General features: G+C 53.9%; 7 protein-coding genes across 7 annotated transcripts; 4 read left to right on the top strand and 3 right to left on the bottom strand.

Annotated features, from left to right (window-relative positions):
* Positions 1-119: 119 nt before the first annotated feature.
* Positions 120-3,129, bottom strand: BAUCODRAFT_483952 (uncharacterized protein). Its single transcript, XM_007678413.1, has 6 exons — positions 2,867-3,129; positions 2,488-2,793; positions 2,361-2,436; positions 2,237-2,300; positions 752-2,180; positions 120-647 (listed from the first exon to the last, which is right to left on the bottom strand). The coding sequence occupies exons 2-6, from the start codon at positions 2,629-2,631 to the stop codon at positions 597-599; spliced, it is 1,764 nt and encodes a 587-aa protein (XP_007676603.1). The 5' UTR covers positions 2,632-2,793; positions 2,867-3,129; the 3' UTR covers positions 120-596.
* A 426-nt stretch (positions 3,130-3,555) lies between these two features.
* On the top strand, positions 3,556-5,221 carry BAUCODRAFT_69506 (uncharacterized protein; the record flags this gene model as incomplete). The annotated part of the gene is made up of 3 exons (XM_007678063.1): positions 3,556-4,745; positions 4,805-4,945; positions 4,999-5,221. The coding sequence occupies 3 exons, from the start codon at positions 3,556-3,558 to the stop codon at positions 5,219-5,221; spliced, it is 1,554 nt and encodes a 517-aa protein (XP_007676253.1).
* Positions 5,222-5,287: 66 nt separating this feature from the next.
* On the top strand, positions 5,288-6,157 carry BAUCODRAFT_33979 (uncharacterized protein). Its single transcript, XM_007677932.1, has one exon. It carries the CDS (start codon positions 5,529-5,531, stop codon positions 5,853-5,855), a length of 327 nt encoding a protein of 108 aa, XP_007676122.1. The 5' UTR covers positions 5,288-5,528; the 3' UTR covers positions 5,856-6,157.
* Positions 6,158-7,690: 1,533 nt separating this feature from the next.
* Positions 7,691-9,448, top strand: BAUCODRAFT_70691 (glycoside hydrolase family 16 protein; the record flags this gene model as incomplete). Its single annotated transcript, XM_007678137.1, has 2 exons — positions 7,691-8,333; positions 8,382-9,448. The coding sequence occupies 2 exons, from the start codon at positions 7,691-7,693 to the stop codon at positions 9,446-9,448; spliced, it is 1,710 nt and encodes a 569-aa protein (XP_007676327.1).
* A 730-nt stretch (positions 9,449-10,178) lies between these two features.
* Positions 10,179-11,141, top strand: BAUCODRAFT_122602 (uncharacterized protein; the record flags this gene model as incomplete). Its single annotated transcript, XM_007678412.1, has 4 exons — positions 10,179-10,480; positions 10,543-10,926; positions 10,981-11,057; positions 11,119-11,141. 4 exons carry the CDS (start codon positions 10,179-10,181, stop codon positions 11,139-11,141), a joined length of 786 nt encoding a protein of 261 aa, XP_007676602.1.
* Positions 11,142-11,286: 145 nt separating this feature from the next.
* BAUCODRAFT_148195 (uncharacterized protein) lies at positions 11,287-12,075 on the bottom strand (the record flags this gene model as incomplete). The annotated part of the gene is made up of 1 exon (XM_007678411.1): positions 11,287-12,075. One exon carries the CDS (start codon positions 12,073-12,075, stop codon positions 11,287-11,289), a length of 789 nt encoding a protein of 262 aa, XP_007676601.1.
* A 1,629-nt stretch (positions 12,076-13,704) lies between these two features.
* Positions 13,705-15,518, bottom strand: BAUCODRAFT_483003 (uncharacterized protein). Its single transcript, XM_007678410.1, has one exon. The coding sequence runs from the start codon at positions 15,246-15,248 to the stop codon at positions 13,884-13,886; it is 1,365 nt and encodes a 454-aa protein (XP_007676600.1). The 5' UTR covers positions 15,249-15,518; the 3' UTR covers positions 13,705-13,883.
* Between the last annotated feature and the right edge of the window lie 189 nt (positions 15,519-15,707).

Here is a 15,707-nt window from a genome sequence, read left to right as displayed (position 1 = left end):
TTAAGCGATCGTCGCCCTTCGAGCGTGTCCACGGTTGTATCAACACCCGGAACCCGCGCGCTCCGGCTTGGTGGTTGACTTTAACCGACTTTGATTGAGGGAAGTTCATTGATCGCAGATTCTTTATCGATTGGATCACGTGGCTTTCGGATCGGCTTCCAGTGCATCCGAGGTGCTCGAGGCCTTGGCACAGTGCGCAAATAGTAGATGGGCATGAAAGCCCCCAGAGATGATCGCCTTTCCCGGGTACACCGCCCAGTAGCGTCAAGATAAGAAGTCGAAGTCGAGGTCGTTGGAATCCTGCTCTAGTAAGCCGAACAACAATGCATTGCCTGAGTACCAGTCCTGAAAGCTCCGAGTCATATCCACAAAATGCTGATGTTGTTGTTGGTCATACTCCTGCGCTACCCGATCGCTGAGGGTTCCGTTGGTACAGGTTCCGTTTACGATGCCTTCTGTTGGAGTGAGATGCGCCTTAGCCTGTACCCATGCCCGAGCCACATCCACAAATGCAAAGCAGAGCTGGTAAAACTTGTCTATAGAATCAGATAATCGCCGCGCTGGCTCGAGAGAAGCAACGAAGGTTTCAAGAGATGTTACATCATCTTGTGATTCCGATGGATTGGCGATGATGTTGTAGAAGATGCCTGTGAACGCGGTAAGCGGCGCATGCAAGAGCACCTAAGCGTTTGATCACAATCATCAGCGTTCCTTCGAATTCAGGTGATGGTTGTGCTCAAGAGTGTCGTACCCAGTGGCAGCAGACGGTCCAGTTGTGGACATTGTGAAGGTAGCGATTGGCAAGATCTCTGCTGATGCGAAGACACTGGCGCGCGGACTCGATCGCACGGAGGCGCCCAGGGTGCGTTGAAGGCACCGCATAGAGCGCCGTGGTGAGGGTGCTATTGAACATAATGTCATCACTGTGAATCCACGGATCCTGGATCCTCGTATTCGTCCTGTTACAAGACTCTGCTTCTAACATAGTCGAATTCGCCTTGCCCTTGCGCTGGTGAATCCGCTCCAGCTCATCCGCAAGGGTCAACGCAACACGGACTCGATCCTCTGGCGCAAGATCCGAAGCTGCAGGTCCATACAGCTGCGTGCAGATTTTGCCCTGAATTCTCGCGCAGTCAATCCAGAAAATCATCAGCTCTACTACAGGCAAGGGGCATGCGTCATTCTCCATCAGTAACGGCGTATCAATATCGTAGTCTTGAATAGCTGGCGCGTGACCCAGGCGAAAAGCGATGTTTCGATCCATGATGTATATGGACCAGAATAGCATGATCTTGCGGTTGAAGTCGGGATCCGGTCTCGTATCGTGGCGGTACAATCGGTTGAGACACAACTTCTGACACAGTTGTGCGGCTTTGCAGATCAAGCTCCACGACAATGAGGGCTTGCACAGGCCGATTAGTGTCAGTATAGCCATGAGTAAGGCTTCAAGATTCTCCACAGACGCCGGCATGAGCAATGGCAACGTTGCCAATGTGCTCAGCAGCAATGCTGAAAATGACAGGACCAGGCTGTGGTGATAAGCGACTGAGGTCTGATCGCCCTCAGCGGTGAATTCCGAAGAGATGTTGGTTAAGCCGGCAAATACCAGAAGCTTGTCAGTTGGTGAGCCTTCCTGACGCCGCTCGTACATCAAGCGGCACTTTCTGCAGAATTCGTGAAACAGTCCGGGTGGCAGAAGGTGGAACATTACGGGCCTAGCGCTTTCTGCTTTCTTCAACAATGCCTCCACCTGCTCGGGCCCAGGATGAACACAGTCGGGAACCGTATGGCTCTGTTGCGTGGTATTGCAGTTTCTACTTGGTCCACACGAATCCTGCTGAGTACGGTCCACGATGTCACGGAGAGATTCCAGTGCCGATAAGAGCTCGGTATCGTGCTGAATCATAGGATCTCGCATGACATGCCGATCTAGAACTCTCATCGCCGCCAGTGACTCAGCCGGAGCCCCGATGTAGCCAGTTGCTGGTTTCTGGGTGCTAATATTGTCATCGATGATCGAGAGAGGCGTAGCAGCACCGTGAGGCAGATACCCATCGACCGCATGCGAGGAAGCCGTTGTTGGTCGACCAGATGCAGAGCATACGGTGTTCGTGGACTGCTGACGCAACAGCTGCTCAATGATCGCGAGTCTCTGATCGATGGTGTCGATTTTGGTTTCGCTTCACCAGTCAACTAACGCTTATTTGAGTCATCAACCGCTGCACATTGCACTCACTACTGCTTCGAGACTTGAACTCTCTGTTTGGTTACTTTGGTGCGCAACTTCTCGGTGCGACATGCTGGACAAAGCGTTCAGTCAGATGTACTTCACATGTGCGATCCCATCGCTTGCCGCGTACTCAGATTTGCCGCTCGGCAGGGCGAGCATGGAGAACCTCGATCACATCTAACTTTCCTCGTCCGGCAAGCATCACACTCGAACAGAGATCAGTGAACTTCGAGTGCAGCGGGATCTTTCGCCCTTACGACTCGCTTCTTTATCAAGCCCATCGTTGAAGGGCCGTCAGCAGCTTCCATGGCTTTCACGTGTCCGTCACGGCCAGCAAACCACAGTGGGATGTTGTCTTTGCGTATGGTGGACAAGTCCGGCGAGGACTGGCAGCAGTACATAACCGTCGGTGACTTTGGACGCTGCAGCTGGTCCTAACCACGGAATTTCCCGCATCACCTTGACTAACCCAAGGGAAAGACGTGCTCTCCCATTGTTCCTTGAAGTCAAAATAGATAGCGCTACCAGCACACTGCCCTGACAAGTTTAGAGGTCCTAGTCACCTATCTGGGTCAAATCTGAGTCTTTCAGCGCTGTGTGAAGTAGGGCGCCATTGCAACGATCCTTGACACTCACTCTCGTCAACGGTGTCATGCACCCGTTTAAGCGTACGGGCCTTCCCGGCCGCGAGCATGCATAATGCTGCTCTGCTCTCACTACCATTCTGTACCTCGTTGCACCCAGTCGTCAGTATGCATTTACGGTTTGCATAGGTCTTTAGACCGGACATGGGTGTACAAGACCGATCCATTCTGTGTCAATGCTTTCAGAAAGCACAAGCTTCCACTGATTACGTCGACGGCGCCGGAGCGACATGATGTGCATTAAGGGTCCTATGCGTTTCCTCAATCGAGGGTCTCAACATGATGATCCTCTGCAAGTTTGCTGCGGTTCCGGGTGAATGGTGCTGCACGTCCACCTTCACTTCGATTACTCGCTGCTCACTGGCTCTCTGGCGCTTCACATGCCGATGCCGATACTCCTAGTAACGGCGCGGAGTGAGGCAGGTGCGTTATGGACACACGCCAGTCCACAATGCACTTGCCTCATTCCACGCCGTCGTCTCTGCGCTTTTCATTTCGGCCTAGCGAAAGTGTTAGTCTCATCGGTTTCATTGTTGACAAGTCTCACGCAGACATGTCGAGTCTGCTATCGATTTCCTTCCATATCACATTATTCTCTTGATTCGACCAAAGTTGTGACACAGACTGGAATGACAAAGACTTGCTTCTCTCTTACGCGCCCCATTGAAAGAAACAACCGACATGGCTCCTCAATCGGACAATGAGAGCCGCCAGAGTACCACCAGCATCGACAAAGACCTAGAGAAAGGCGACTCGGAAACCCGCCCGTCAACGCCCAAATCAACAACAGCCCCTGTCGTCACATCAGCGGCGAATGCCGCGCACGAGCAGCCTCCGCCATTATGCAATGATTGGGAAGGACCTGACGACCCCGGGAATGCGCAGAACTGGAGCAAGCCAAAGAAGGTCTACCATACTTTCGTGCCTGCATCCATTGCAATGGTATGCACCCTAGGATCATCTATCATCACACCTGGTCGGCAGAGCATCATGGCGGACTTTGGTGTCTCAGCTGAAGTTGCCTTGTTCCCATATACCTTCTACGTCCTCGGTCTGGCCGCTGGCCCCTTCTTAGCCGCACCCACCTCGGAGACTCTGGGCCGCCGCGCCGTGTACCTCTCCGCCATACCTATATTCGCTCTCTTCACACTCGGAGCCGGCTTCTCACAAAACATTGCCAGCTTGACAATTTGCAGGTTCTTCGCCGGCGTCTTCGGTTCTCCAGGGCTCAGTATCGGAAGCGCCACTCTGTCGGATATGTGGAGGCCACACGAGCGAGCAGTGCCGATGGCCATATACATCACCACGCCCTTCCTGGGACCTGCAATCGGTCCAATGGTTGGCGGCTTTGTGGCTGCCGCAAAGGGATGGCGGTGGACGCAGTGGGTACTGCTCTTCTTCACGATCGTTGGCTTAGCGCCAGCCGTGGCCATGAAAGAGACATACAAGTCCGTAATCCTGAAGAAGCGCGCTAGACAGCGTGGGATGAAAACGCAAGGCGAGGACCGAACGTTTCTTCAGGCCACAAAATTCTTCCTGACCTCAACCCTCACTCGGCCGGTCTGGATGGCGCTAGTCGAGCCGGTTGTTGGAGCTTTCACTTTCTACATCGCCTTCAACATCGCCGTGCTCTACTCCTTCTTTGCGGCGTTCCCTGCTGTGTTCGCCCAGTCATATGGCTTCGGCATCCGCGCCACAGGCTTGACATTCCTTGGTCTTGGTGTTGGCTGCCTTATTGGTTGCGTCATCATAATCGCGTTTGCGAAGACGGTCTTCAAGCGTCAGGTTCAGAGGTCCAGAGAGGTAGGCAAGGGTGGAAAGGTTGAGCCGGAGAGCAGACTCTTCACTGCCATGATCGGCGCTGTGTTCTTGTGCGTATTACTCGGCATGAAGCTGACCTGCTGTCTTGAGATAAAGCTAACTGATCCAGGCCCATCTCCTTGTTCTGGTTCGGATGGACAGCTAACTATTCGGTTCATTGGATCTGCCCCGTGATCGCAGAGGCAGTGTTTGGCTGTGGCAATCTCCTTGTCTTCATGTCAGCAACATTATACCTCATGGATTTCTACGGGTCAGTCAAGTGCAGCGAGCGATGTTTCGGCACTCTACTGACCCTTCCTCCAGACCGCTCTTCGGAGCCAGTGCGATGGGTGCGAACAACATCGCGCGATACGCCCTGGGTTTCGCCTTCCCACTCTTTGCTGTGCAAATGTATGAGGGTCTTGGAACAGGTTGGGCGACGAGCTTGCTCGGCTTCGTTAGCCTTGCGTTAGCACCGATCCCTTTCGCTTTCTATGTGTATGGGCCGAAGCTCAGAGCGATGAGCCGCTGTCAGCGAGGCAACTAGTTGGAGGATGAAAACAAGTTGAGGCAGGTGGCGGACACATGTCTTACTATGTTTTCAGTATGAACAGCCCACATTATGCGGTGCAGTGCACAGCTTGCTGATACATAAGTTGCTGTACCTGCAGCTTCTCTGACGAACATTGATTGGCTTACCTCAACCGGGCGACGTGGGGAGGTTCTGTTGTTCCTGTAGGCTTTGGCATGTACGCTACTATTGCCGGCTTGTATAGTGGCGTGAGTATACAATACAGGCTTGGCAAATGGCGTGGTAGGTTCGAAGCGTCGCACCGTCTAGTATCTTGACAGCAATGCGATACGAGCCAATGGGAGCGTCTGCTATTAGACTGCTTACCTACGCACACCACACCTCCTCGGCAGCGGCTTCCGGGCATCGAAGATCGAACTTCAACATTCTGCAGGCTCCAGATCCTCAGCATGGCAATTCGCGCGTCCTGTGCAATAGACATATGGTCAGTGCTGGCACTTCGACCGCTCTCTGGCACACATTCCGCTATCGAGGACTTCGACCATCTCTCGGCGCTGGTCTTGTCAGTGGCAGGACGCTGCACCAAATGCAGGAAGGCAAAGGCCCGCCATGCACGCCGAGCGGCTGCCCTGCCTTGACTGGGTACTAAGATTGGCGACGACGCGCAATCGTGCTTTACGCCTCGTTGACGCAGCAGCGACTTGTTGGTCGAACGGTGAGGAGAGAATGTTACGGCGCTGGGCAGTATCATATGCTGTAGTCAGTAGTGGACAACACGGCCATTGGAATCTGATGGTTGCTCCGTGTGACATGCTTCCCCAGACAATCGTGCGGTCGTCACCCCCATCAAATATGCTCGCGCTTATGCAGCCGGAAAGCTTGGTCGGCTGTTGCCCGGGTCGCTAAATGCAGGCGAGAAACGTCATTCGAGCATTCAAGAGAGTAACGTCCTCGCGAGAGTAGAAGGATTCGAAGTCCATGACGGATGGACGCCTGCAGCCAATGCAGTATATCCGTCTCACGGAACCATCGTACCCCTGGAGACTGTACCTTGCCCGGCATAACAGTGGAACGCTGCGGAGCTGACGAAACCCCAAGGCAGATCCCTAAACAAGCAGCCGCCACTTCGCCGCGCGCCATGCCGCATACAGACTGTCGTTGGCCCAGCACGTTTCTCTTTGGACGCTTCCTGTACGAGTTTGCCATGCCAATCTTCCCTCCTTTGCCATCACTCTCACCATTGCCGCTATCTCCTTTTATCTAGTAGATGACTGCTTCGTTTCCTCCACACCATCCTCTTTGCCCGCTCACGTTTTGCATTCGGGCTATCATAGGAGCTGACGCACAACGTTGGCCAATGCGTTTCTGGAGAAGCTGGGTTCCACAACGCTCAACTCCACAACGCTCTCCACAAGCCCAAGCCCAAGCCCACTTGTCCCGCCATTACCAGATACACTCGCCCCATTCGCCTTCACTGTTAACCGGCTAGCACTCCCCTCATTGCGCAACGGGCACGCCGACCCTGGCAACAGCGCATCTGGTCCGCTTCGGGGTGGCAGCAGCCATTAAGAGTCGTAGATTGGCAACATGGCGCCTTTAAGACCACAGCCATCGCGATCGTCTTCCTCCCGACCGGGCTCGCCATTCACGGACGACGCAGATGCACGACAATCTCAGCAGGCTGGGCGAACTCCGTCCAACATAGCTGCTCAAGCATCGGCGCAAACGTTACGGGAGGCCTCACGTCCATCCTCGCGGGCGTCAATGAGTCGTTCTTCGAGCTCGCCCAATCTCCTGCGAAAGAAGACGAGACCTCAGTCAGCAGTCGACAGTAAAGTCCGTTCAATACATGAAGAAGTGGCTCCGCGGCCGCCGCCGCACGCCAAAGGGACTGTCCTGCGGCAAGTGGCACCGCTCGTCTCCGTGGCTTCCTCCAGCTCGAGTAAGCCGCCGTCAGCCACGAGGAAGGACAGCGATGAAGGAGCGGCAAGCACAATTGGTAGCTCAGACTCTGGTGGGCGGACCAAAGCTGCCACGGCTGCCGGCAATGCGCTTGCCGCACAGATAGCAGCCTCTAACGGCTCCGGATTCTCAACACCACAGTCGCGGCCGCTTTTGCTGCGGCCACCGGAAATGTCGCAAAGAGACCCGACGCTTAGTCTCACAAGACAAACTACTCCGAAGACTGTGCGTGATCTAGGATCTGATTATACACGGTACTTCAACCCTCTTGCAACACGCAATAACTCACAACAAGACCTAAGTACACCCTTACCACGCTTTAATTCAAGCACGCATTTGTTGATGACCGGCGCCGCCGGGGGTGTATCAGCTGCCGAAGTGAACAAGCGGCTTTCTGATCCTTTTGGCGACTCGAAGCGTCTCTCGAATCCGTTCGACTCGCGGCCACAGACCGCACCTGGAACGCCGGGTACACCGCTGCATAAACAGCAGGGTTCAGACGAGAAGAAAAGCATGTTCGCCATGACAGCTCCTGTAACACCCGCTCGGACAGGTACGCCAGGGTTCATCCGTGAAGCGGATCCTGAGAAAGCAGGCTTCTTTCCTTATTTGGACGACCGCTTAGGCGCGCCAGAGTACGCGTTTCCACTGTTCTCGGATCAGAAAGAGGACGATGATGATATGCACATGCCCCAATGGGACGATGATGTGAAGCTGAAACCGAAATTCAAGGACCACTTCACACGTGAGAATGTTGTCAGTACGCTCGGAATGATGTTCATGGTACTAGGGTTATTGTGCATATTTGTGATTTTGCCGGTTGTGTCTTATACTACACAGGGCCTGCTGGATTACGACTATGAAACTCCGCTCTCGGAGATGCCAAAGGTAGGACAACAGCCGGAAACGTGGGCGAGTGTGAACAATAAGACCTACCCACTTCTATCAAATCTGCGAACCGGATTGATCGACCCGGACACACCAAACAGCGCCAAGACGAGGACAGGCGTAAATGGCAATGAGTACGTGCTTGTGTACAGTGATGAATTCAATGAGCAAAACCGGAGTTTCTGGGAAGGTGACGATCCATATTGGTTCGGTGGCAATTTCTGGTATGCTGCAACGCAGGACTTGGAATGGTACGACCCGGATGCGATCAACACAGGTAAGTCGTATGCGCACAATTGATAAGTCATAAGCTAACAGACCGCAGGCGATGGCACGCTCCAGATTCAGCTTGACAACTTCGCCAACCATGGCTTGAACTACCGCTCAGGCATGCTGAACTCCTGGAACCAATTATGCTTCAAGGGAGGCATATTCGAAGTCTCCATGTCACTGCCAGGGCCCGCTGGCGTGCACGGCTTATGGCCCGGTGCTTGGACAATGGGCAATCTCGGACGACCAGGCTATCTGGCGACAACGGATGGTCTCTGGCCATATACGTACAATACATGTGACACTGGCATCACTCCAAACCAATCAATGACCGACGGTACGAGCGAGCTGCCCGGACAGAGGTTGCCATCTTGCTCCTGCGTTGGTGAAGATCATCCGACCCCCGGGACAGGGCGAGGTGCTCCGGAAATAGACATTGCGGAGGCCAGTGCAGACTGGGGTGGAAAGGGATGGGGCGTGGCAACCCAGTCTTATCAAGTTGCGCCGTTCGACATCTGGTACTACCCCAATTACAATTTTATGGAGACGCCGAACTACAACATGAGCTTCGTCAATACCTACACCGGAGGTCCATTCCAGCAGGCTGTATCTACAACGACTATGCTAAACAATGCATGGTATGACGGACAACAGTACCAAAAGTACGCCTTTGAGTACGCTCCTGGAGGCGACAAAAACGCCTTTGTAGCCTGGACCGTGGGAGACAACAACGAGATGATGAAGTTCGATGCGCGCGCTATCGGACCAAATGGTAACATCGGCCAACGACTGGTTTCTGAGGAACCTATGTCGATGGTTCTGAACCTGGGGTTCTCGCATTCATGGGTAGACATAGACTGGAACAATCTCAAGTTTCCAACCGTCTTGCGGGTGGATTACGTGAGGTGGTACCAGCGGGAAGGTCAGGAAATGGTAACTTGTGACCCCCCCGGATATGAAACGACAGAGTACATCGCGAACCACCCGGAACCGTACAACAACCCGAACCTTACTCGGTGGAGCGATACAAGCTACAAGCGGCCCAAGAATAGTTTGATGGATGGGTGCAAGGCTGCCACGGCAAGCACAAGTTCAAGCAGAAGCACGAGCACGAGTCGCTAAGCTTCAAACACAAACATGCAATCTACAAGACGACCCTTGCGTCTGATGGATATTTGAGCAGAGGATCAGCGAGCTGCCTCTTGACGATGTATTGTGCCGCTGAGCGACAGCGTGTCCGGTACCACGCCCGTACATGCGATGGTTATAGGGATTCACGGTGTATATATGCTACAGCACGACAACTAGTCTTAACGGCGTTGGAGACAGGACTTGCCACGCAAGTGACATTAGTGGAGGACTGCAGTCCGGTAGGCAACGCTCATGCTGCACTGATGGGTGTGGATGGGTGGACTGCTTGGAACCGGCCTCAGAGCGGCGTTCGCGCATTCGTGCGTCTTGTTACGTGGGATGGTGGATGCATTACTGGGGATGCTAACATCGCTGCGAACCCGGAGACGCTTGTTGTGAACGAGATATGAGTTATGTACATATGCGGTTGAGCGAAATGGTATCTTCCTGTTTCGGCCGCAATCTGCGGAGTATGCGCCATCGTCTGGGGCTTTGCTACACCACTTTACAGGGGTTTACCTACGAATGTTTTTGTAGGACGACTCACGCTAAGCGCATTGCGAAACAAGTCGGCGCACCAGAGTCGCGAAGAGCTTGCCCAATCCGTAGCGAAACCTTACCGATCCTTCGGTGTCAGATCCTCGCGATTCTAGCTATTCATATAGACCACCACCATGGACCCTCGCCATCATGTCACCTCCAACACTACCTATAACGAACGATGTCGTCCGAGAAGGGCAACGTACACTACCTTCTGGGCGTCAAGCCAGAAGACAGCCATGTCAAGTCGCACGCCAGCCGCACGGCTGACGAAGAGTGTGCGTACATGATTCCTACACTTCTGGATCTCGCCAAGTCGGTACCGAAGCTCAGATTACTAGATGTGGGATGCGGTCCCGGCAGCATAACGTGCGGTCTTGCACGCCTAGTCCCAGGCGCTGAAGTCGTTGGTCTTGACATGTCCGAAACCGTACTGGAAGCGGCTAGGATGGAAGCTAACAGTCAAGGCGTAACGAACGTGAAGTTCATCCAAGGCGACGCCTACCATTTGCCATTCGATGATGGCGCGTTTGAATTGTCCACAGCCATCGGTGTATAGCGCATCTTCAGCACCACGTCAGCGCTATTAACGAGCTGGCCCGCGTCAGCCGTAAAGGCGGCGGTCGTTTGTGCATGCGGGAAGGCATTCTTCCTACCTTCATGTGGTACCCACTCAATCCCACGCTTGACGAGGCCTGGAGAGCCATCATGGCTGCCTATGAAGCCAACGGAGCACTGACCGACGCCGGCCGGAGACTCAAGGCATGGGCGGTTGAGGCTGGCGTACTACGCGAGACAATTTGCGTTCACGGTAGGATCATGGTGCTACGATACACCGGGGCGCCGGAAGCGTTGGGCGCAGCCTGGCCAGCAAGGGTTTCGGAAGGGTCGCTTGCAGAAAGAGTGGTCGACATAGGCGCAGCGTCGAGGTTCGCATTGCGCGCTGCTTATAAGCGAGCAGTGACTGTACTAATCAAGCTTAGGGAACGTCTCACAGAATACGCTGAAGCCTGGCGGCAATGGATCGACGACGAAGACGGGCTGTTCATGTTAATGCACGGTAAGGCTGAGCTTCTGCGTGGTGAATCGTACAACCGCTGACTTCGAGTCTCACGATTAAGGTCAGGTTATAGCTCGGTTCTAGTGGACAGCGACCAGTTCCTCGCCCGCCATGCTCTGTCTAGCTTAAGATTATTCTAAGAGTACATCCTCCCAAAGTGCAAAGTGTATCAAACGTGCAACGTCCGGGGGTATCTGAGATGCAAGGAAAGTGTTATCTCCACGTTCGCTCATAGCGCTAAGCCTACTTGACTCGGATGGATGACGGTCGGCCAAGCCTGCTCGGAAGCCGTCTTCGTGTCGAGCGCGTCGGTGTCAATCGGCGGGAAAAGCGGTGTCAAGCGGGATTCTGCGGTAAGCGAGCGACTGTGGCCCTTCGTGGTCGGAGAAGACGCAACGGTAAGCGAGGGCGGTTCAGCGTCTGATGTGTCCGAAGATAGTGAAGCCTCAGAGTAGGCTCGCTGTCGCACTGGCGGTCTGCACTTGTAGAAAGGCTCTGGCTCCTTGCTCGGTGTATGCGCCGTTGGCATCACTACGAGCCCAGAAAGCCACCCCGAGATCCGCGAGCTTGTTCCAGACGGTGTGCGTAACGTCGGCCGAGTTCTCGCCCTTTCTACACCCGGACATGTTTCTAGAATTTCCTTTGTTGGTGCGGATCGTGCAGGGACGGTTCGTGCCAACGCCGAACCGATATCGCTTAGTGTCTCGGACCGTGCCCGTAAGGGCATATGAGGCGCAATAGCAGCGACGTGCGGTGACCCGGTATTGTTGAACGATTTACGCCTCCGCTCTTCGACAATGTTGTTGAGCTCTTGTATCTCCTTTTCAATGTCGGGTATGGCTGCATCGGCTTGAGGCCACCGCATTGAAGATACAGAACGCTTGCGCCGCAAGCGATTGCGCTCCGAAGAAGGCCTAGCATCAAGTGGCTGCCTAACGTGAGGTAGGTAGCCCGATTGCTGAGCGGTCATGCCAAACGGCAGTCTCGGCAAATCAGGATGAAGCTCCCACTCAGGCATGTTCTGAGCCTGATCAATGATGGTTGTGGAGCTACGTTGCCGGCACCTTTCGAAGGGTGACTCTCGCTGAGCCCTGTATGACTGTCGATCCGTCTTAGCGAGGAGATGCCTTGTAGAATCAGATCGTTGGCGGCTACGCTGGGTTACGGAACCCACAGCATGCGATGGTGATGAAGTCGCTGTGGAGGGAGCGTCCTTTAACACAATAGGGCCGAGTCTCAACGGCACTAAGCTTGCGCGGTGGGCTTCGCTACAGTCCAGTCGGTGGAAAGACGTCGGCGTGCGAGTGCTTGGTCGTTTAGTGTGATCCAGCGAGCTTCTACGTTCATTATGACCAGGAGTCAGGAACGGGCTGTCTCCGAAGTCCAATGGCTTGATGGATGGTGGTCGTTCGGGCAATCGGCTCCGGTTACTGGTTGCTTGGAGATTCGATACCGGCTCGTTACCAGTAAGAACGTGCGCTATCGTCGGTGTCCGTGGAAGCGCAGTGAGCGGTGTGGGTTGTTCGTTGCAGAGGCCCGCTCGTTCAGGTGCTGAATGTCTGTTAGCACCGTCGGTCAGTGTTTATCGCTGCATTTACCGTTGTATCGTGGACCATGTGAGGTATACCTAAATATGAAAAGGTGGAATTGTCAGCTCTATCTCAGACCATCGTGAAGTGAATTACCCATTGCTCGGCTTACTCATCATCGTTCACGCTGCAGAAGAAACATAGAAAGGCGGCCAGCCAGCCTTGTTGTTGTCCATTGGGGGCCATCGAATGGCCCAAACCCAAAGTTAAGAGAACATCTGGAAGGGAACAGATACCACGCTCTGTAAATCGAGAGTGGAACGCAAGGATGCAGGCAATGCAAGGCACGAAGTAAGGTAGAACGTTCAACCTTCTCATTGATCTAAGGAAACCAACCTCAAAAGCAGGACCCTTCCATGGCATGTGCTCATTCGGTCATCTCGTCAGCGGGAAGGCTATAGTCGATGTTCGTAGTGGCTGCTCGCATTGTGCATGTCCGTGAGTGAAAAGACTAATCTGAAACGAGCCTCTCATGCCCCACGGTGGTGGAGTCCGTGCGATGTGAGCTCATAAATCATCTCACCAAGACCCAATGGGCATCTATAGGCGTCGAAAAGTGTGCCCAACGCTCACTGCTAGGGAGGGAATGGTCCACTACCGAGCATTTTTCCGGTGGAGGTTTCAGCATCACGCTCTCGGGCATTGCGACATTGCCACAGGTTAAGCTTCATGGCGTGCATTTGCTTTGCAGAACGAGCTGGCGTCGCATGGTCATTGGATGTACGTGTATTCGTGCGGGAGAATGAGGGAGGTTGTGACTGGTTGTGGTCGAAAGATGAGGTGCATGAACTTGCATTAGCGTGGCAAAACTTGTGGGACACTTCCAGGCATTCGGAAACACACGCCTGTTCCTGAATGCTCCATGGCCGTGTTGCTCCATGCGCGTTTGGCAAAGGACTGTACATTGCGCAGCCTCTTCAACCAAGCTGTGTGCCCAGATTGTGGTTCAGAAGCAGGCTCAGCCACAATAGCCCAGTTTGTGGTGGACATGTCTCATCGAATGACGGAATGCCTGTTCAAGGATCTGAGTATTCGGAGGCGGCACCCTACTGTGCTTGTTGACCCGGAAGACTCTCATGCTCATGATCGCGACCGAATGCGTGTATTTAGGAGTTGGTCGAACTCTTCGCCGCGGTACGCTTGTCGTTCAACGCAGGTATGATGGTATAAGCGCCAAAGTAGAACATGTCGATGTCCCAGAGGTATCTGGTCTTGAGCAATCCATGCACTATGCTCCTCACCCTTTACCCTCTGACGCAGCCAGTATTCTGACGATCTTCCTTCCAAGAATAGTCTCATCACTCACCTTGCGGGTCCACGCCAATTGCTTGCTGCTGCCGTGCCGCTCAAAGTGCCGCTCAAGAAAGTACAGAGGCTCTAGCGTGCTGATGCTGCCGGCGGTGCAGAGTTCTGGTAGATTGAAGTACGGCAGACTCCGGCACAGATGACCAGCAAACACAGGGAGCTCGCTTTCAAGCTTGTCGAGTTCTCGTTGATTAAGGCTAGCCAAGGCGGCCCAGTATGGACCACGGACATCCACCACGGCTTGGTCGAGTACGAGATGACAAGTCCAGAGCGTCCGATGTAGCTGTGCGGTCGTGAGGTTAGTGAACGTGTAAGCGGTTGAATACACGCTCGCCAAGTCTTCTAGCATGCCCTTGAACGCAGGATAGTCGCCCAATCCTACGACTCGGTAGGGCGGGAGATCAAGATTAAACGACCAGTCTAGGATAGTGTCCTGCATATTGGCTCGCAGTTCCAGTGCTTCGGAGACGGTATCTATGACTGAATTCGGCGGAGCATTATGCACTAAGCGTACAGCTTCCAGTCTTTTCAGACAGGCCGGCACGCGCATGGAGAGCTCCAGCAGCGGGAATTTGCGGCGCCGTAACTCATTATTCCACAATGGTGGTTCGTAGTGGATGCATTGTTTCTGAAGTAAGCCGAAGCCAAGCGAAAATGTGTACTGCCATTTGAGGTAGCATCTGCTGGCCGGACCAGGGGTGCTGCCTCGAGCCTCATTCTTGTTGTAGAAGCGTAAGAGAACTTGCGCATGTTGCATCCAGCCTGGCGCATCGAACGACCCGCTGATGCACAGTTCAATGATGGCTAGAAAGTACACTGTGGCAGACAAGTCATTGGAGGGCGTATCCTTCCCGACTTTTTGGATCGCTATCCGAAGGCAATGCAAAGCTTTCCCGTACAACCTTGAGAACTCTCGTAACAGTACGGTATCATGATGGACCGCCCCAATCTGAAGGGCGCAGAGAGCGTCACCAGCGGCTAAGAAGGCCGGCGAATCTGCAGATATGGAGTCGAAGATGGCTCCTCCGGCACTGCTTTGAGGAAAGAAGAGGTCGCTAAAGTTACTCTGTGCGAGGATCCTGGATTGTGATGTGCTAAGTGTCGTGCTGATCTTTGGCGAGGGTATCACAGGAGGGCCATGACCTCGTAGGCTGGTACCCTTGGAGTGAGGAGCAAGCTTCTTTGGCTTCTGGTCCTCCGGACAGGAGTGCTCATACCACAGCGCCGCCGGCGGCCCCAGCGTGCTGAGGTGGGATGATGTCTTCGAATTCATCCATCCTACCGTGTCATCTCCCATCACTCCAGCTTACGTCCCTCACATTGAGGCTCCGTTCAGTATCAAGCTGCCCGGAGAGCTACTGGAATCGTGGCGTGGGATCATGCCCGTATGCTCGGAATTGCTCGCTGATGCAAAGTGAAGCCGCAATTCGTTGGTGAAGACCGTCGGTCACGGTATCGGCTCTCACTGTCATGCGCTCAGTCTCTACGCGTATACATTGAGTACCTGTTCCACAATGCTCGCTATGAACGTTCTGCGTCGCATTCCACAGCCTCTGTAATGATAATGAGTTACTGTAGGTTCGCTCGATCGTAAAGTTGCGAGCCTCGGCGCTGTGAGAGCCGAGCCCGTTTGGCCGAGTAGATTTGCAGTTACAAAGGCAACGAATCTCATCGACTCTCCGTTCTATCAAATACAAAGCCTAATTCAGCCTAGGGCGTTCAAATACTATAGTGTTCCGTACCGACAGCACGTATG

Source organism: Baudoinia panamericana, assembly GCF_000338955.1.
Source record: "Baudoinia panamericana UAMH 10762 unplaced genomic scaffold BAUCOscaffold_6, whole genome shotgun sequence".
NCBI lineage: Eukaryota > Fungi > Ascomycota > Dothideomycetes > Mycosphaerellales > Teratosphaeriaceae > Baudoinia > Baudoinia panamericana.
The sequence above is the reverse complement of the archived record's forward strand: the minus strand, read 5'-3'. Positions and strand labels throughout refer to the sequence as shown.